The 20,968-nt window shown below is 46.0% G+C and overlaps 1 protein-coding gene across 3 annotated transcripts in view; it reads right to left on the reverse strand.

Annotated features, from left to right (window-relative positions):
- Positions 1-20,968, reverse strand: part of kif16ba (kinesin family member 16Ba) — a 112,714-nt gene that overhangs the window by 23,981 nt on the left and 67,765 nt on the right. For all 3 annotated transcript variants that reach the window (XM_084082711.1, XM_084082709.1, XM_084082710.1), the window contains exons 20-24: positions 12,559-12,684; positions 9,501-9,770; positions 7,846-8,063; positions 5,445-5,676; positions 1,967-2,094 (exon numbers count right to left, since the gene is read on the reverse strand). In XM_084082711.1, the coding sequence (XP_083938837.1) occupies positions 1,967-2,094; positions 5,445-5,676; positions 7,846-8,063; positions 9,501-9,770; positions 12,559-12,684 (974 nt within the window). The remainder of the gene's footprint in view (positions 1-1,966; positions 2,095-5,444; positions 5,677-7,845; positions 8,064-9,500; positions 9,771-12,558; positions 12,685-20,968) is intronic.

Genomic DNA, 20,968 nt, shown 5'->3' on the forward strand with positions numbered 1-20,968 from the left:
CAGTGGTTCTAATGAAGGCTCTGTTCCATTTAGTGTAACACAGTGGTTCTAATGAAGGCTCTGTTCCATTTGTGTAGCACAGTGGTTCTAATGAAGGCTCTGTTCCATTTAGTGTAACACAGTGGTTCTAATGAAGGCTCTGTTCCATTTAGTGTAATACAGTGGTTCTAATGAAGGCTCTGTTCCATTTAGTGTAACACAGTGGTTCTAATGAAGGCTCTGTTCCATTTAGTGTAACACAGTGGTTCTAATGAAGGCTCTGTTCCATTTAGTGTAACACAGTGGTTCTGATGAAGGCTCTGTTCCATTTAGTGTAACACAGTGGTTCTAATGAAGGCTCTGTTCCATTTAGTGTAACACAGTGGTTCTAATGAAGGCTCTGTTCCATTTAGTGTAACACAGTGGTTCTAATGAAGGCTCTGTTCCATTTAGTGTAACACAGTGGTTCTAATGAAGGCTCTGTTCCATTTAGTGTAACACAGTGGTTCTAATGAAGGCTCTGTTCCATTTAGTGTAGCACAGTGGTTCTAATGAAGGCTCTGTTCCATTTAGTGTAGCACAGTGGTTCTAATGAAGGCTCTGTTCCATTTAGTATAACACAGTGGTTCTAATGAAGGCTCTGTTCCATTTAGAGTGGCACAGTGGTTCTAATGAAGGCTCTGTTCCATTTAGTGTAACACAGTGGTTCTAATGAAGGCTCTGTTCCATTTAGAGTGGCACAGTGGTTCTAATGAAGGCTCTGTTCCATTTAGAGTGGCACAGTGGTTCTAATGAAGGCTCTGTTCCATTTAGTGTAACACAGTGGTTCTAATGAAGGCTCTGTTCCATTTAGTGTAACACAGTGGTTCTAATGAAGGCTCTGTTCCATTTAGAGTGGCACAGTGGTTCTAATGAAGGCTCTGTTCCATTTAGTGTAACACAGTGGTTCTAATGAAGGCTCTGTTCCATTTAGAGTGGCACAGTGGTTCTAATGAAGGCTCTGTTCCATTTAGAGTGGCACAGTGGTTCTAATGAAGGCTCTGTTCCATTTAGTGTAACACAGTGGTTCTAATGAAGGCTCTGTTCCATTTAGTGTAACACAGTGGTTCTAATGAAGGCTCTGTTCCATTTAGTGTAACACAGTGGTTCTAATGAAGGCTCTGTTCCATTTAGTGTAACACAGTGGTTCTAATGAAGGCTCTGTTCCATTTAGAGTGGCACAGTGGTTCTAATGAAGGCTCTGTTCCATTTAGAGTGGCACAGTGGTTCTAATGAAGGCTCTGTTCCATTTAGTGTAACACAGTGGTTCTAATGAAGGCTCTGTTCCATTTAGTGTAGCACAGTGGTTCTAATGAAGGCTCTGTTCCATTTAGAGTAACACAGTGGTTCTAATGAAGGCTCTGTTCCATTTAGAGTAACACAGTGGTTCTAATGAAGGCTCTGTTACATTTAGTGTAGCACAGTGGTTCTAATGAAGGCTCTGTTACATTTAGTGTAGCACAGTGGTTCTAATGAAGGCTCTGTTCCATTTAGTGTAACAAAGTGGTTCTAATGAAGGCTCTGTTCCATTTAGAGTGGCACAGTGGTTCTGAAACCTTTTAACCCATTAACGACATCTCATTTCCAACATTGAACTATGTCTTTAATACACCTTAGAGCTGTTGTGTGGAAATAAGAAAAAAGCGCCCCCCCCCCCTTCTGTGTTGCCTAGAACTGGATAATTGATTGAGGTCATGTGATCAGTGACATACGCAGGGTGTACTTTTGACTGAGGGGGTGGAGCCAAAAGTAGCCCCTAGCAGCCGCTGATTGGTTCATTAGTATCATTGTAACAACCAGAATGGAACAGAGCCTTCATTAGTGTCATTGTAACAACCAGAATGGAACAGAGCCTTCATTAGTGTCATTGGTAACACATGTAGTTACCTCTCCTGGTCCATAGAGGGTGCTGTTTTAGGTAAAGTAAATGTGTTGGTTATGTAGTTACCTCTCCTGGTCCATAGTGGGTGCTGTTGGGTGGTGCTTGGGGTCCGGGTGGGGGTCCAGAGAGGTGCTGCGCCTCAGGGCAGAGTGTCTCCTCTCCAGGCGGGCCACAGCCTGCTCCATGGCCGCACGCTGAACCACAGAAAACACACACAGAATCAACCTTTATTGTCACATCACTGGTTTACACATGACTCATTCCTAAGACAACAATGTGACGACCAGCAGCGGTTCTGGTAGGAGACACAAAGAGTGTCTTTGTCAGTGGCGTGCACAGACATTTTGAGGGGCAGGTGCTCAAGTAAATTATACTTTTTTTTGTTGACTTGGTCTGCTCTTTTTTCCCTCTACACCTATACCTCTTTGCCAAAAATAGCAGATCTGCTATTTTTGGCTAAAGTTCTCCTCAGAAAAGGGGTGCTAGGTTTCGAGTGGTTATGGTAAAAAGAAAAATCATATCACATAAAGATTTGGCGGACCCCCTGTAGTAACTCTGAGGACCCCCTAAGGGTCCCGGACCCCCTGTTGAAGACCCCTGCTGTAAACTGAAAAAAAAAACATTTTTTTTTCCAAAAGGGCACTTCTGGTCAAGAGGGCAAAGGGCAGGTGCTCTAGCACCACCTAGAGTCTATCTGTGCACGTCCCTGCACGCCCGAGTCCATTCAGTGTAGCGACCATCACCCATAGGAATGCAAATATGTTGTCCTACTACCTGGTAGTGTATAAAAGGGGCACAGGGTACATGCTTTGGCACTCAGTATTATTACTACAAGATGACGATGAGAGTTCCACCAGGAAAGAAGACGCTAAATTTCGCCGTCATCAGCAAGACATTGCCCCCCGCCAGATCCTCCTGCAAGCTGCCCACGAGCTGCCCGCACAGGGCAGCAACAACAGCACACACAACAGCACCGCCGCCGCCACCAGCGTCCTTGCCGTGCCGCCGGGAACAACAACCGCGACAAGCAAGACGACTAAAGCCAGACTGTACCGTGATGACTACATGAAGTTTATCTTCACTTCTATGGGGGACCCATCTAATGCTATTCCACTGTGCATCGTGTGCGGAGACAAGCTCACAAACAGTGGTATGGTTCCCAGTAAGATGAAACGTCACCTTGAGGAGACCCACCATGGAGAAATCGCCACAAAAGGACAAAGACTATTTCGTGAGTTTGAAAGCTAACAGAAACAGAACGCGCAGGGACGTGCACAGATAGACTCTAGGTGGTGCTAGAGCACCTGCCCTTTGCCCTCTTGACCAGAAGTGCCCTTTTGAATTTTTTTTTTTTCATTTTTTTTTTTTTTTTCAGTTTACAGTAGGGGTCTTCAACAGGGGGTCCGGGACCCCTAGGGGGTCCTCAGAGTTACTACAGGGGGTCCGCCAAATCTTTATGTGATATGATTTTTCTTTTTACCATAACCGAAACGAAACCTAGCATCCCTTTTCTGAGGAGAACTTTAGCCAAAAATAGCAGATCTACAAGCCCCACAACGCCTCGCGCTGCGAGGCGTTGTGGGCTTGTAGATCGGCTATTTTTGGCAAAGAGGTATAGGTGTAGAGGGAAAAAAGAGCAGACCAAGTAAACAAAAAAAAAGTATAATTTACTTGAGCACCTGCCCCTCAAAATGTCTGTGCACGCCACCTTGAGAACATCACCTTGAGACCCACCATGGAGAAATCGGCACAAAAGGACAAAGACTACTTTGTGAGTTTGAAAGCTAGTAAGGCGAAACAGACAACTGCATTGTTACGCAGTACCACCAGCACCAAGGTGAATGACAGAGCTCTGGAAGCTATAGCTCCCAAATTGCAGAGCTTGTGGCGAAGTTAAAATTGTCACATACAGCGGCAACATATATGTTGGCAGGGGCCAAAATCATGGCTAACGTAATGTGGGGACCAGATGTTGCAGCGGAATTCGATAAGGTGCCGCTCTCAAACAGCACAATTGGCCGACGCATTGAAGACATGTCTGCAGACATTGAGAGGGCTGTCATGCAAAAGATTGTGACTAGTGGAAAAAGTGGCGTGCACAGACATTTTGAGGGGCAGGTGCTCAAGTAAATTATACTTTTTTTTGTTTACTTGGTCTGCTCTTTTTTCCCTCTACACCTATACCTCTTAGCCAAAAATAGCCGATCTACAAGCTCACAACGCCTCGCAGCGCGAGGCGTTGTGAGCTTGTAGATCGGCTATTTTTGGCTAAAGTTCTCCTCAGAAAAGGGATGCTAGGTTTCGAGTGGTTATGGTAAAAAGAAAAATCATAATCACATAAAGATTTGGCGGACCCCCCTGTAGTAACTCTGAGGACCCCCTAGGGGTCCCGGACCACCTGTTGAAGACCCCTGCTGTAAACCTTTTTTCAAAAGGGCACTTCTGGTCAAGAGGGCAAAGGGCAGGCGCTCTAGCTCCACCTAGAGTCTATCTGTGCACGTCCCTGAGTGGAAAGTTTGCACTGCAGCTTGACGAATCAACAGAAATAAGTGGACACGACACGCACAGCTGTTGGCAACCGTGAGATTCATCGACGGAGACGCCATCAGAGAGAATTAACCGTTTTGCAAACAACTGCCTGGGAAAACAACAGGAGAGGAGGTTTTCCGGGTGACATCGGAGTATTTGGAGCAATGGAACTTAAGCTGGGAAAAGTGCGTCAGTGTGTGCACTGATGGGGCTGCATCTATGACCGGGCGACACAAGGGATTTGTAAGCAGAGTAAGAGAGAAGAATCCTGGCGTCATGGTAACGCATTGCTTTTTACACCGTGAGGCGCTGGTTGCAAAGACTTTATCAAAAGACCTCTCAGCCGTGTTGAATGATGCGGTAAGCATCGTTAACTTTATTAAAGCACGACCTTTGAAAAGCCGGCTGTTCGCCATCCTGTGCGAGGAAATGGGGGCGGAACACAAAACGCTGCTGCTGCTGCACACCGCAGTGCGGTGGCTTTCCAGAGGGAAAGTTTTGTCGCGTGTCTCCGAACTGAGGGAGGAATTACAAAGCTTTCTGTCTGCTGAGCAATCCCAATATGCACACCTGTTCGCAGATGAGTACTGGTGTGCACGACTAGCACACATGGCGGCCATTTTTAACCATCTGAACAAAGTGAACAGGGGACTTGCAACGCGGCAGTGGCCACGGGGCGGCAGTGGCTCAGGGGTAGAGTGGCCGGATAGAGTGAACTGGAAAAACCGCAAGGTTCCCAGTTCGATCTCGGGCTCATAGGAGAAACTATCCCTTTAAAGCTAAATGTAATCTTTCTACTGAATCTTCTTGGTATGGCCCAGTCCTAATGTGTGATTTATGAAAGGTATGAAACAGAATGTTTTTTTTCAAATAGCCGATGCATATATGTTTTAAAGTGACCTAGTAACGCTTCTTCTAGGCTTGTTTTCATAGACCCTGTGTTGCTTGTTTCTCTCGTGAAAAAAAAAGAGAATCTGGCAACGCTTGTATATATATATATATATATATACTGTACCTGCTGCTTCTCCCTGGACTCCAGGATCTCCTTCTCCTTGCTGCGGACCTTCTCCTCCTGCCGCGCCACGTTGGCCGTGAACTCGTAGGTCTCCTGCAGCTGCTGCAGCTGCCTGGAGGAGGCGCTGTGGAGGCGCAGCCGCTCCTCCTTCTCCTCCAGCTCCTTCTCCACCTGGTACAGAGTGTTGTCCAGGCCGCCGGCACCGCGCTGACGCTCCAGCACCTCCAGGGTCCTGTGGGGTGTGGCCATTCAGTGTGGGGTGTGGTCATTCAGTGTGGGGTGTGGTCATTCAGTGTGGGGTGTGGTCATTCAGTGTGGGGTGTGGTCATTCAGTGTGGGGTGTGGTCATTCAGTGTGGGGTGTGGTCATTCAGTGTGGGGAGTGGTCATTCAGTGTGGGGTGTGGTCATTCAGTGTGGGGTGTGGTCATTCAGCGTGGGGTGTGGTCATTCAGTGCCAAGTCAATAAAACAAGAAAGAATGACATAGATGTCATAATAATTGCCCATAGTGCCAGTGATTTTTACTCACAGACTGCCAGCATGTTTACAGCTCAAACATAGAAAACATTTTTTTTTTTGTCCGTTCATTTTTTAACATTGAAGTGAATGGAGCAGCAACTTTTTGGAAAATGTTCTCTCCTGGTTCTTTGTGACGAACGGAAAAATGGAAAAACCCAAAAAATAAAGAATACTTTTAGATTTTTTTCTTTTTTTTTATTATTTATTTTTGTCAAAAACGTTTATAAATGTTTTTGGCAGGCAATGTGTTAAAAAAATGTCATCACGGCCTCCTTTTTGCTCTCGGCCAAAAATACATAGTAAAAAAATATATACACAGGAGCTGAGACAGAGCCTTTTTTAACCCATTAAGACCTGGAACATATCTGTGTCACTTTTTGATTTGAGCTAAAAAAGCATTATTTTACACTTTGGCTATTCAAAAATAGCAGATCTACAAGCTCATAGCGCGGCACCGAGTGCCGCGCTATGAGCTTCTAAGACCCCCGCACGGCGAGATTCTGTGCTTTTTAAAAGCTATTATAGGCCTATAGGTTGGCGCGTGGAAAAACGGGCGCTCCTCCTCGTTCCACTAGTCCCACGCGTTAGAGATGCGTGGATCACGGGTTTAGCCGCGGTTGCCGCAGTTAACCTCAGTTTGGGTGGATTTGGGTCAATCAAATATAATCATTAATTAATATTGGATAAACCGCGGGTGAAATACTGCAGGAATTGAATTAATGATATCAATCTGTAGGCCTATATTATAGCTTTTAAAAAGCACGGAATCTTGAACAGCAGCCAGATTCTGCGAGAGAAATAAGCAACCAGGTCTATGAAAACAAGCCCAAAACAAGCGCCAAATTAGCCCAAAAGTCGCTTATAAAAGCAGACATGGCAACAAAGCTATGAAAGCGAAAGTAAAATGAATGAAACTCTGCCTTGTTGTTACCATAGATATGGATTGTATACAGTCACTACATGGTGACAGACAGTGGTAACATTGTTTATAAGAAAACTAACGTCAGGAAAATAATAATAATTTGATGCGGTTGGTGCGGATCTAGAAATAGGATGATATAATTAACCGCGGTTGGATGGCGGATGGAAAATGAACATGTATATGTGGGTTTGGGTGACGATAAACTAGCCTGGTAAACCCTCCCTCCGGAAATCTCATTTCCATTTGATTTCAGGAGTGAGTCTGGCCTGAACGCCCATTCTGCAATATTGGCTCTGTAAGCCAAACTGACGAGCCTCTCAGCGTCGTCGCACATCGTTCTGTGATTGACAGCGACAGTTGGCCAATCAGGTGGCGAGTTCGAGTGAGCCCGAATGAAGCCGAGTGCAGCCTGAGTGCAGCCGACAAAAGACGAACGGCAGCCATTGTTGTTGTCCGAGTGCCTTCACTTCTTACTTTCGTTCTTAAAACGGTCTCAAACTTCTTTTTTGAGGCACGGAATTTACTATTAAGATATCGTTTGGATAGAATTTAGTTGTTTAACTTCATATATGTGGTCAATTAATCATGACAGAGCCGGCAGGGGCGGGGAGTGACACACATGTATCCCAATAAGGCAACCTATTTTGGGCATGGCCGTCTCAAAAGTCCCGTTGCGTCACATAGTCTGGAGGTGGTGAAAATGAACTGCTGATTGGCTGAAGGGGAAAAACGATCATTGGCTGAAGGGGTTGTCAGTCAACGGTATTACTCCCGCCCAACTCCAGCCCACAGCCAATATTGCAGAATGGGCGATCATGCCAGACTCACTCCTGAAATCAAATGGAAATTAGATTTCCGGAGGGAGGGTTTACCAGGCTAACGATAAACCCTATCCACTCATCTCTACCACACGTACTGGTTTCCCTCATTAACTGTAACACATTTGTAGATGAGTCGTACCTGTGCTTCTCCTGGGCCAGGGAGGGCAGCCTCCTCTCAGTCAGGGAGGAGAGCTGTCTCTCCTTCTGCGTCAGCCTGTGCTCCTCCTCCTGTCTGACCGGGCTCTCCTCCGCAGGGTCCCGCGCCTCCTCCCCCTCCTCCTGCAGCAGGAGCAGCGCGGCGCGCTCCGACGCCACCTCCCTCTCCAGACGCAGGGCCACCTGCGTCAGCGCCTCCTCCTGGACACACAGGGCAGGGCGGGGCGAGAGGGGGATTAATGTGGGAGGGACGCTGAATGTCAACCAACCAATCATCTTCCTTCACAGGTCTTATATCAACTGATAATAATGTAAACAAAGGTAAATCTAAGATAAACAAAAAAATTATATATATATATATATATATATATATATATATATATATATATATATATATGTGACCAAATTTGACTAGGAGACAGTCTTCTAGCATTTTTTCATTTTAATTTTTTCATGCCATATGAAAGCAGGGAATCATAGCAAAATAATGATATATTGGTTAATAAGATTGAGTGAATAGTTTTGAAACTACAACTTATAGAACTGAAGTCAAGTTAAATCAAGTTAAAACTCTTAAGTAGAGAAAACACCATTTCAATGGCTCTCATTCAGAGTAGCACTACTGGGCTATCAATCCCATCATGCATAGCGGGGGATGCAATTCTTTTGTTTCCAAGGCTCTCTTTGTTCTGTATGCTCTCTGAGACAAAGAATTTGCCACTGCCCCCTGCTGGAACCGGCTGGAACCAGTGGCCCAGGAGGACAAACAGAGATACAATTTCACAACAGTTTTAACAAAATATGATTGTTAATACATCTTTATTTGAAATTTACATTAGACACAAGCCAACAGACTAGTGATACCTTTCAAAAAGATCGGGTAGAAATAGCGGATTTTACCGCGATTTCGCGATGTTTGGATGGAAACTGAGGATTTGGTTAGCAATGCTAGCAAATGCTAACTCTAACCTTATATTTTACTACATGTTTATGCATTTATTTCATATTTACATGTCGATTTAAGCTCTGAAATTTCTGTCAGACATACTCTAGTATGTGAAGAGTCTAACTGGGCTATAAACTCATTTTGGATAAAAAATGAAGTTTTTGAAGTTTTTCTGCTTTCCTGAAGAATGGCCACCAGCGAAATGACTGTCCTCCAGTCAAAGAGGGTCACATATATATAAAAGAAAAAGAAAAATTATAAAGAAAAAAAAAAGAAATAATTAAATCTTAAACTGCCAGGGTTTTTCAAAAATAGTATTCAAAAACTGCCAGCAGTTTACATGGTAAAACACAGGAAAAATGATATTTATTTCTCCGTTTATTTTTTAACATTGAAGTGAATGGAGCAGCAACTTTTTGGAAAGTGTTATCTCCTGGTTCTTGGTGAAGAACGGAAAAACGGAAAAAAACCAAAAAATAAAGAATAATTTTAGAAATATTTTTATTTTGTTTTTGATAAAAATAAAAATAAAACGTTTTTGGCAGCAATAGCTTCATTCTCAAAAACGTTTATAAATGTTTTTGGCAGAAATCATTTTTTGTAAAATAAGATTCTGAACCAACATTATAAACACCTCCTCCTGTATACCTGCAGCCCCAGCTCCTCCCCCTGAAACCCCTCCCCCTGTATACCTGCAGCCCCAGCTCCTCCCCCTGGGCGGTCTTGAAGTGAGCGTAGCGGCTCTGTGCATCGTGGTGGTGCGCCTCCTCCTCCTCCTCCTCCTCCTCCTGCTGCTGCTGCTGCTGCTCCGCGGCCTCCTTGGCGCGGAGCAGCTCCTCCCTGATCTCCCCCAGGGCCCGCCTCTCCTCCTCCAGACGCCGCGCCTCCTCGCGCGTCAGGAGGCCGTCGGCCACCTGGTGGCGCTCTCTCAGCGCCTCCTCCAGGCGGCCCACCAGACCCACCTGGAATAATGAGAGAAGAAGAACTCTAACTATCACCAACACCACAATATGAATAATAAGAGAAGAAGAACTCTAACTACCAACACCACAATATGAATAATGAGAGAAGAAGAACTCTAAGTATCACCACCACCACAATATGAATAATGAGAGAAGAAGAACTCTAAGTATCACCAACACCACAGTGTGAAATGAAACAATATGAAGGAATAGTGGGCAAAAGCACACTTTTTGAGTGGTGCCGAAGGCAACCACTCCTATACGTGGCTTTGTCTGTGTGTCCGTATGTATGTATGTCCGTGTGTCCACCAAGCTAACATTGGTCAAGCATCACGTGACACGTGACAATATGTTGAAAGGGTGTGCTTTGATTGGCTAGCGAGACGCATGACGATGATAGAGCCCTATAAATAGGTGTGTCACTTTGAAACATTGTTTACATGTTTCAAAGTGACATCAGTGCCATCAGCCAAGCTAACATTGAACATGTTAGCTTGGCTGATTGAACATGTTAGCCAAGCTAAGCAAGGCACCACTCACTTCACACAGGGTGTGATTTTTTTTTATTACTTACAGGGACTACACCATGAATTTTAACTTTTTCTTCTTTTTTGTGTGAGTGTTTGAACACTCAAGCTTTCACAGCATATCTGGGGTTTTATGTAAATTGGTCTCAAAACAGGCCAAACTGATTTGCCCCTGAAAGTGACGTCATTAGCGGTATAGTGTCGTGTGGTCAGACTGTTGCCTCCCACAATGTTCAAATGTTTGCGGTCATACAGTCTGGGACTCTGAAGCTCTGATCATGATTAGAATATAAACCGGACGTGAAGCCTCCTCCCCACTTCCGTTTTGTCTTTACAGTCGCGCACATTTATCCTAATATAAATACAAATCATCTAAGTATATATAGCTTGCTGCTTAGCAGAAATGGAAATAAAATAATAAAATGTAAAGATATTGGTATTGCAGGTGAAAGTGCTTTATAAGCCAGAGAGAAGGTAGTTGGAATGAGTATATCTGAGGCTTGATTTAGGCTCAAACCTTTTGAAAAACGTTTGAGGGACATAAACAATATGATATTAATTAGATTTTTTTAAAATTCATGGTGTAGATCAGTGATATTCAACTGGCGGCCCGTGGGCCAAATCCGGCCCCAGCTGAGCTTTTTTTGTGGCCCCTGGTACATATTGCTACCGACTGCGCCACATCATGCCCCCTTCTTTATATTGTTAAAAGGTCTTTATTTTTTACTTTTGATACTTATACATATTTTAAGACCAGATACCTTTCTTAAGTACGATGAGGTGAGCTACTTTAACACATTTCTTTTGGTTGACTTACGCACCAAAGATTACATTTACCCGCATTTGAGTTCCTGAACCAGTGTCTTGACTGCAAATGCAGTACTGGTACTGTATGTGTTTGGGACCCTGAGTGAGTCACTAACGTTCATCCATTCTAAATAGTTTCTACATTTTATTCTCATCTGTTAATGATTGATTAACCATTAACGAGCGGTTATGAAAAATAAACAGCCAGAAATGTTGTCTACTTCTATACTACTTCTCACTGCTTTCAGAATAATGTAGCTTTCAAGTAGTTCAGCAATCATAATTCTTTTCACCATGTAGCTGGCACATCAACATAAAAGAGCACAACAGGGGTTTTGAGTGCAGTTCATCCATCACGGACCATCCATTTGTAACTATTTCTGAGTTTTGAGTGGAGGTTGTCAATTACACCAAAGAAATGATTCTCCTTATGCATCCATTAGCTTGTATGTGTTAGGTTTGTGTGGATGTTGTCCATATTCCAGCCTCTCCATCTTCATCCACTTCAAACACACCATAAGAGCTTTGCTCTTAATATCAACTGGGTGCTAAAAACTAAATGAAAAAAAACTTTCATTCATACGGACATGTAAACACATCACCTTGCCAGCCTGCCTCTAATACTCTTCACACAAAGACACTTCCATGTACAGAGCAGAGCACACTGACATATCTGCTTCCTATTTTCTTGATATCAACATCTAAGCACGTGCACCAAGGACTGACACTGAACCTTTTCTATCAGACATCAAAATGCTAAATCAGTTTGAAGCAGGCCCTAATAAGTTACCATAATGTGTCCATTATTGTGTCCTATCGGACCAGTAGCACACAACAAACGGTTTTGTTGTCACCGTCTTGTGGCCCCCGACTTCAAGTAATTCTGTAATTGTGGCCCCCTGCCTAATCTAGTTGAACATCCCTGGTGTAGATCCTTTAACACAATGGGTGCCAAAAACGCCTATATACGTTTTTGCAAATACACCCGTCGAGTTTTTTTTTTACTTTTTTCTTTCCACAAGAGGGCGCTCTAACGCAACTTAGGAATGATCCTAGGAGCCTTTAAAAAGGGAATGGAGGGATGTGACGTCTTCCCAAAAAAAACAGACGTGCATCCTCCCCAACGATGGGATCTTGAGAAAAAGAAAAAAAGGTCGATATACACATTTTCACGATTTCCCCCCAAAAAATAGCAGATCTACAAGCTCATAGCGCGGCACTCGGTGCCGCGCTATGAGCTTGTAGATCTGCTATTTTTTTGAATAGCCCAAAGAAATCTAAAAAAATGACACACAGATGCGTTCCCGGTCTCAAAAGGGTTAAAACCGGCTCATGTTCACACTGGCCCCAATTTGTTTCCCTCCAAAAATAGCAGATCTACAAGCTCACATTCTGAGTGTCTCTTCATAGGCCCTGTTGCTTATTTATCTCCCCCCCCCCCCCCCCCCGCTCACCTGCTCCTTCTCCTGCTCGTCCAGCCTCCTCCTCTCAGACTCCAGGCGCTCCGCCTGCTCCTCGCACTCCCTCCTCAGCCTCTCCAGCTCCCGGTAGATCTCCTGCTCCTCCTGCTGCTCCTCCACCTGGTTATAGAACAGGAATAATAATAATATCTCACATTTATAGAGCCTTTCTCTGTAAGTACACAAAGACACTTTACATGGGGAGGGGGAGGGAATTAACTTTATTAGGGGAGAAAAAAAAAAGCGGGCGCGGTCCCGTGAAATTCTGGTGCTCGTGTGTGCACACGCCCGCGGGCGGCAAGAGCTGCAGGGACGTGCACAGATGGACTCTAGGTGGTGCTAGAGCACCTGCCCTTTGCCCTCTTGACCAGAAGTGCCCTTTTGAAAGAAAAAAAAAAAAAACGTTTTTTTTTTTCAGTTTACAGCAGGGGTCTTCAACAGGGGGTCCGGGACCCCTAGGGGGTCCTCAGAGTTACTACAGGGGGTCCGCCAAATCTTTATGTGATACGATTTTTCTTTTTACCGTAACCAGGGTTGAGCTCTAGGGGGTACGGGCGGGTACGGCGTACCCTTAGTTCTGAGACTGTGGGGGCTGGGAGCTCGCGCGTGCTCCACATGCACTCACCGTCAGCGGCGGTCGTTAACACCTTAAAGTTTAAACAATAGCCTCTGAAGGTTCGCGCCGCCGCCGTCAGTGGCGAGACATTCTCAATAGCGTCTACCTGGCTGCTTTGCATAACATTGGGCTACTGGAGAAAAGCCATGGACTTGAATTGAATATGTTACATTCCTCTCACAATGAGAGACAACAGTCTCTGCACTGCAGAGTGTGAAGGGGATCGCTTAGCAGAGCACCCAGTTCTCTGAGACAAGACAAAGACAAGTTGTCTGATTATTTTAACTGCTTATGTGTGGGTGAGTCTATGTAAAGGGCTTTTATATAAAACTAAAAGGAAAATAAAATAATTGATTAATTGAAACAAAAATAAAAACAACAAATTAACAATGCAACAAAATAATAAGAAATATAAATACATTAATAATCACATGTTGAATACAGTATTAGTAAGTGGCTATGTGCACATGCCTGTGCGCGCGCACGTGACGTCATAAAATACAGTACCCTTAGTTCAAAAATCCACAGCTCACCACTGACCGTAACCACTCGAAACCTAGCATCCCTTTTCTGAGGAGAACTTTAGCCAAAAATAGCCGATCTACAAGCTCACAACGCCTCGCGCTGCGAGGCGTTGCGGGCTTGTAGATCGGCTATTTTTGGCAAAGAGGTATAGGTGTAGAGGGAAAAAAGAGCAGACCAAGTAAACAAAAAAAAGTATAATTTACTTGAGCGCCTGCCCCTCAAAATGTCTGTGCACGCCACTGCAGAGCTGCATTGTGGTGAGCTTTTGTTTCCCCCCCGTACCGCACTAGCCTGGGACCCCCGTACCGCACTAGCCTGGGACCCCCGTACCGCACTAGCCTGGGACCCCCGTACCGCACTAGCCTGGGACCCCCGTACCGCACTAGCCTGGGACCCCCGTACCGCACTAGCCTGGGACCCCCGTACCGCACTAGCCTGGGACCCCCGTACCGCACTAGCCTGGGACCCCCGTACCGCACTAGCCTGGGACCCCCGTACCGCACTAGCCTGGGACCCCCGTACCGCACTAGCCTGGGACCCCCGTACCGCACTAGCCTGGGACCCCCGTACCGCACTAGCCTGGGACCCCCGTACCGCACTAGCCTGGGACCCCCGTACCGCACTAGCCTGGGACCCCCGTACCGCACTAGCCTGGGACCCCCGTACCGCACTAGCCTGGGACCCCCGTACCGCACTAGCCTGGGACCCCCGTACCGCACTAGCCTGGGACCAGACCAATCTGCGAGTGCAAAAAAAGAATGTCACTCTGCGATTTGGGTCTGGCACCGCTCCATGGAGAATCCACTTCCTGCTCCAGAAGACGTGGGTGGCCAATCAGGGCCCAGTATTCAAATATGGGAGACTGTAATTGGTAGTTGGTTGTAGGTCTAACCAATTGCGTCGAGGGCCATTGTTTTGATCCCGCCCCCTTGGGAAACAGAACGTCCTCATGGATTCACCAGACTCATATCCACACAGTGATGCTAGGCTAGTACCGCACCGCACAGGACGACAAAACAACCATGATGGCGTCCACCGCTCCCGTCTGTTAAGACCTTTAGACTAGAGCAGGGGTCTTCAACGTTTTCAGGCCAAGGACCCCCTAGCTGAGAGAGAGATGAAGCAGGGACCCCCTACTCTATATTGTATAAAATTGGGTTTCAGATTAATTGTGTTTCAGATTAAACATTTTTTCAGATTTTTCCCTCTACACCTATAGCCTCATTGCCAAAAATAGCCGATCTACAAGCTCTCAACGCTCTCAACACAAGCTCTCAACGCCTCGCGCTTGTAGATCGGCTATTTTCGGCTATTGTTCTCCTCAGAAAAGGAATTCTAGGGTTCAAGTGGTTAATGTAAAAAAACTAAATCCAATCACACAAAGATTTGGCGGACCCCCTATAGTAGCTCCGAGGACCCCCTAGGGGTCCCGGACCCCCTGTTGAAGACCGCTGGACTAGAGGGTAGTCCAAGGGTAAAAAAAATGGGATCCGAACCGAAACGGACCCGTGGATAATTGGACCGGTCCGAACGGAACCGAGAAAACATTCTAAATGACTGGACCCGGTCCGAAACGGACCCGTGGATAGGTGGACCCGGCCCGAAACGGTACTGAGGCAAACAGGACCAGTTCCGAAACGAACCGAGGATAATTCAAATGTATTAGACCCGGTCTGACCGGGTCTCTAGACCCGTACTGGACCCGGAGCTCATTTATAGCTAAAACACTGTGGTATTAAGATTAACCATGTGTGTCAGTCAGCTCCTACTCCCCCTCCGCCCCAACACAGTAATCACAGACTATAGCTGCGTCACATGCTTTCTGCTGTGTTGCAGAGAGACAGACAGAGAACATTTAGAGGACTTTATACCGTCTGTCCCCGCATATTATATCCATAAACAAGCTCCACAAAGACAACGTTCCAATTTACATCTTCCCGGTGTTTTTGTTTTTCCAGTTTCACCTGCTAAAAAAAACTCGCCCCAAAAACACACTCCCCATTTTATTGTATTTGTTTTACTGAGGATAAGGTTGGATATAAGTTTAAGGTTAGGCATAGTTTTACTGAGGTCAAGTTCAGGAATAAGGTTAGGTTTAGACATAGTTTTACTGAGGTCAAGTTCAGGAATAAGGTTAGGTTTAGACATAGTTTTACTGAGGTCAAGGTTAGGAATAAGGTTAGGTTTAGACATAGTTTTACTGAGGTTAAGGTTAGGAATAAGGTTAGGTTTAGACATAGTTTTACTGAGGTTAAGGTTAGGAATAAGGTTAGGTTTAGACATAGTTTTACTGAGGTTAAGTTCAGGAATAAGGTTAGGTTTAGACATAGTTTTACTGAGGTTAAGGTTAGGAATAAGGTTAGGTTTAGACTTAGTTTTACTGAGGTTAAGGTTAGGAATAAGGTTAGTTCTACTTCATTCCTTCTGACCGCCAGAGGCAGTGTTTTCAACACCTGGATATTCATCGCGCGCTCGCGCATAGGTCGAATATTAATACCAACAAAGTCACTCGTGACCTGTGTACACGCACGCCACCTATATAGGTGCGGTGCACACAGCGATCATCCTCTTTCATCTTTTCGCCTCCAAGAGGCGTAGGTCGATCATCTGCAGCTGCGCATGGAGTCTCGCAACCGACACGGTTGGGGCTACGGATTAGTTCGTCCTCCAGAGACTGCGTAGTCTGCTTTATACATTGGATTACCCCGTTCATAGGGGCATCGGAAAGAACCGCAAAGGAAAAGAAAGGACGCATGTAGGAGCAGCCCTGCAGCGGTGAATGGAGCTAGCTTGCTAGCACTGAAGCTAACAACAATAGCAGCGTGAGCTTCAGCCCGCTGCACTGTTGTTGTTGTCCTGACACGGATAGCTTGGAGCCATGGCTGTACATTGGCGACGGTGAGTGCATGTATTGGGCTGTGTTTACAGGAATGGATAACATTTTTTCTGAAAGAGAAAAGATATAATGGAATGTGCATCTCCCTCTGCCGCTTTGAGAAGCCATGGCGGGCGGCCCACCGCCAAATAGCGTAAGCATTGAGTGTGTCAAGCTGAACTATTGCTTGTCGCTGGACGAAAGAAATGGAGAGTATTAGCGCTGAGAGTGTATCCCATTCTGCCGCTTTGAGGAACCATGTGCGGACCACCGCAACATAGCGTCAGCATTAGGAGTGTTTCCCATTCCGCTACTGCTTGTCGCTGGACGAAAGAAGGGGAAAGTATTAGCGTTGAGAGTGTATCCCATTCTGCCGCTTTACAACCACGTGCGGACCACCGCAACATGGCGTCAGCATTGTGAGTGTTCCCACTCGGCTACTGCTTGTCGCTGGACGAAAGGAGTATAAAGTATTAGCGTTGAGAGTGTATCCCATTCTGCCGCTTTACAACCACGTGCGGACCACCGCAACGTAGCGTCAGCATTGTGAGTGTTTCCCATCCACTGCTGCTTGTCGCTGGGGAAAAAAAAAAGGGAAGAGAGCAACTGTGACACCTGCAACACGTGCTCGGCTGTTCTGGGATCAGACGATGGCCATGTCCTGTGCCCACACTGTCCTGGCCTTGGGCATTGATTGATTGATTGATGTACTTTATTTAGTAAGACATGAGAACATCAGTACATGGAAGTACAAATTCGCAATACAAGGTCTACTAAACTGGAAGACTCATTGAGCACTGAGCTTGTTAAGGTGAGATCCCCATGCACACAAATCATGATATGTGAGAGACAGGCAGGTATACACACTGCCTCCCTCAGGAATGCCAGTCTTGAGCCCTGTAAGGGGTCTTTCTAAGCGCCAGCGCCCATGTACTAGGACCTCAGGCGTCAAGAGGAGACGTCAGGAGTCCTCTGAGTTTGCTCAGATTAAGGCTCTTCTTCTCAACCTGCAGCCTGGTGCTCCCCGCACCGATGCTGTGGCCCCAGCGCATCCACTCCAGGTCAGAGATGGGAACTATGGCCATGATACTGTCGATGTTGCTGATCAACATGAGGACGATGCTATGTCTATTGCAGCCTTGGACTCCCACTTTGAGAGACCGCGGCAGAACCTGATTGCCTGATTAATGTCTCATAGGAGGTGCTCTCCCCTCGACGACATGACGGCGTTGGAGCCAGATTGACTGGTTAATGTGTCTCATAGGAGGTGTTCTTTCGCCTCGAAGGGACGACCAAAGCGTTAATGGGCGCAGTGGCGGAAAACTGGACTCCATTAAAGTACAAATACCTCGAAATTGTACTTAACTACAGTACTGAGTACATGTACTTAGTTACTTTACACCACTGTATGAGCCCTCTTCTGTGAATGTTTTGGCTGAGAGTGGTTCTCACTCTAACGCAGACATTCTATCTACCAGACATGTGGTGCTTGTTAGCTTGATTGCTGCAGCTAATAAAGAGCATCCAGAGTGTGCTTCACTCGTCGTTATTGGACGATATACTGTGTACCTATTACTACATGTACTTGATGCTATGTCCAGAGAATAACACACTACCGGACAGGTGTGTGCATACAGGTCCCAACTCCACTGAGCGCCAAAACACATGTTAAGTAGTAAACGCTGCTCAGTACTGACTTAAGCAGCGTTTTGTGGGCTTGTAGATCGGCTATTTTTGGCTAAAGTTCTCCTCAGAAAAGGGATGCTAGGTTTCGAGTGGTTACGGTAAAAAGAAAAATCGTATCACATAAAGATTTGGCGGACCCCCTGTAGTAACTCTGAGGACCCCCTAGGGGTCCCGGACCCCCTGTTGAAGACCCCTGCTGTAAACTGAAAAAAAAAACGTTTTTTTTTTTTTCTTTCAAAAGGGCAGCATTTTGCCCGTGATATAACAGGGATATGCCAATACTGCCACTGTGTGTGCTTAACCTCACAGTTTGAGTGCGTATCATAGCTGCTGCTATTCGGATTATACTGTTTGTGCTTGGCAGTAAAATGGAATTATAATACTAGTATGGTTCAAGTGTGTCTCGCTTTGCCATCACTTGGTTATCATACTGTGTGTATTTGACACATGACATGACACTGTGGCTTGAGTGGTTCTCGCTCCTTGCTACGACGACGTTGCATATTAGTAACATTGTACGCTGTGTACTGATAATCAATAAGCTTTGTTTATTGGCAATGGAACCCCATTAGCTGCGGCGAAAGGACAGCCAGCAGCTATTCTTCCTGGGCTCCAAGGCAACGGAATACATTACCAAGTACATAGGTACCTGACGCTGTAGCTTGAACGATTCTCGCTCTTTTGCTATGGCTACGTTATCAATAGCACTGAGTGTATCTCGCTCTTCTGCTGTTGCCCACTAATACTGTGTGTACCTGGTACTCACTACTGCTATTCAACATATGCAGTATACTGTGAATACTTGATATCATTGCTTGAGTGTATGTCGCTCTGCTGCTATCCAGATAATACTATGTGCTTGGTAGTGCAATAGTCTTAAATAATTTTATATGACGATTGAAGTGGTTCGCTTCTCCACTTCTTGACTATCATACTGTGTCCTTGACACTGTAGCCTGAATGATTCTTGCTTTCGCTACGGCTACGTCATCAGTAGTATTGAGTGTCTCACTCTGTTGCTGTTGCCCATGGATTATTGCAACAATTGCTGGTCCCCTCTGGTCCCAGAAGAGAAGGTCCATTACTTGCGCCAGTCATGTCCTGACTATGGTGCCTGACACAGGCTATGGCTGTGAATGTTTGGCTGATTGGCCAGCCATGGGGAGTACAGCCCAATATGGCCTAGACCTAAGGCTAGTGGTTGATGCCAACATTGCTTACTTTACTTACATTACTGTAAGTCGATCCGGATTAAGAGCGCCTGCTAAATGCCTAAACTGTAAACATTGCTTCTCTGGTGGTGTCACTAGATGAAGCTGTTGAGCTGGATGACTGTTGCTCATGGCCACAGTGTTAGTCTCTGGTCTGCTACCTAGAGCCATGCCACAGCAGCTGGAATGGGATGTATTGGACATTCCCTTAACTACCTCGCCCTGGCCCTCCGGCATGCGAGTGTTGATACGCAGACACAGCGCCTGTGCAGCGCCTATGCAGCGCCTATCACTCTAGGCGTTTGCTTGCATGGTTAGAGAATCAGCAGACTGTCTACTTGCATAATGTCAGTGCCACGTATGGCTTTCTAAGGGGTGGCCATAACTGAGTGGTTTGATGCCAGGCCAGCAATGGGTCGATGTGTGTCCCTATCTGAGCCCCTAATTGCCCCCTGAGCGCCGGTGAATGGCTGCTCACTGCTCCTAGTAGTTCTAGGATGGGTAAATAAATACAGCGGATGAATTTCACGCATGTACAAATGTGTGGAAAAAAAAAGAAAGGAGTGTGGACCATTCCAACAGGCCCCACTCTCATGGAGGGGCAGTGAGACACTTCACACTCTGCCTGTCATTCCAGGCCAGACGTTTGGGCCTGCTACCCAACAGGCCTTGCAGCATTGTGCACCGTGAACAGGCAGTTCAGTTCAATTGGAAGGCTTCTGCTTGATCTACTTGATTTACTCATATATATATATATTTGTGGCTTGGGCCTCGAACCCCAAAACTGCAACAGATTGGTGAGGGTCTCCAGCCAGTGTCGTTGATGCACTGGACCTGCATGCGGTGCACCTGGCCCTCAGGATGTTTATGCCGTGTTCAATAACACAATATGTCAACAGTCTGTCTTCTGGGGCGCTTGACCCAGTCAGTCTCTGCAGGAGGCTTGGAAGCTCCTTCTGTGGGCCTTGCCTCATCTTGCAAATTTCATAGCAATGCGCTTGTTGGGTGTACAGTCCAGGCTACGGACATGTTTCCCACTGGAAGCCTCTTGGATCCGATAGCAGTTCGGATCACGTGCATAGGTATGGCAGAGCGGTAGTACCGTTAGCCTAGGGGGCATGACGCGTTGTTGACTGTAGGTCTCCCTTCCCGGACAGACCAGTCCGTTAGGGCAAGATGCTCTGGCCTACTGCAGCTTCTCAATGAAGTGCCTTGGCCTCTCCACGGAGACAAGATCTCCTGTCACAGTTTGGGGGGGGAGGTGCATGTGGCATCCTCACTCCTAACCTTCAGCTGCGTCATTGACCACTGAAACTCAAAACTATTGTCCGAACATTACTGGATTTTCGTACATCGTACACCAGGGCGTTGCACGCCAGTGAGTGTAAACTGTGCGCTAGTTGGGACAAGGGCCACTGTATAGGTGGGAGCGTTGCTCTGGGCTTATGCTGCTCTAGATATCTGCGGAGGATGTTAAATAAAGGGTTCAGCC

Source organism: Gymnoscopelus microlampas (assembly GCF_963454915.1).
Source record: "Gymnoscopelus microlampas genome assembly, chromosome: 2".
Classification (NCBI taxonomy): Eukaryota; Metazoa; Chordata; class Actinopteri; order Myctophiformes; family Myctophidae; genus Gymnoscopelus; species Gymnoscopelus microlampas.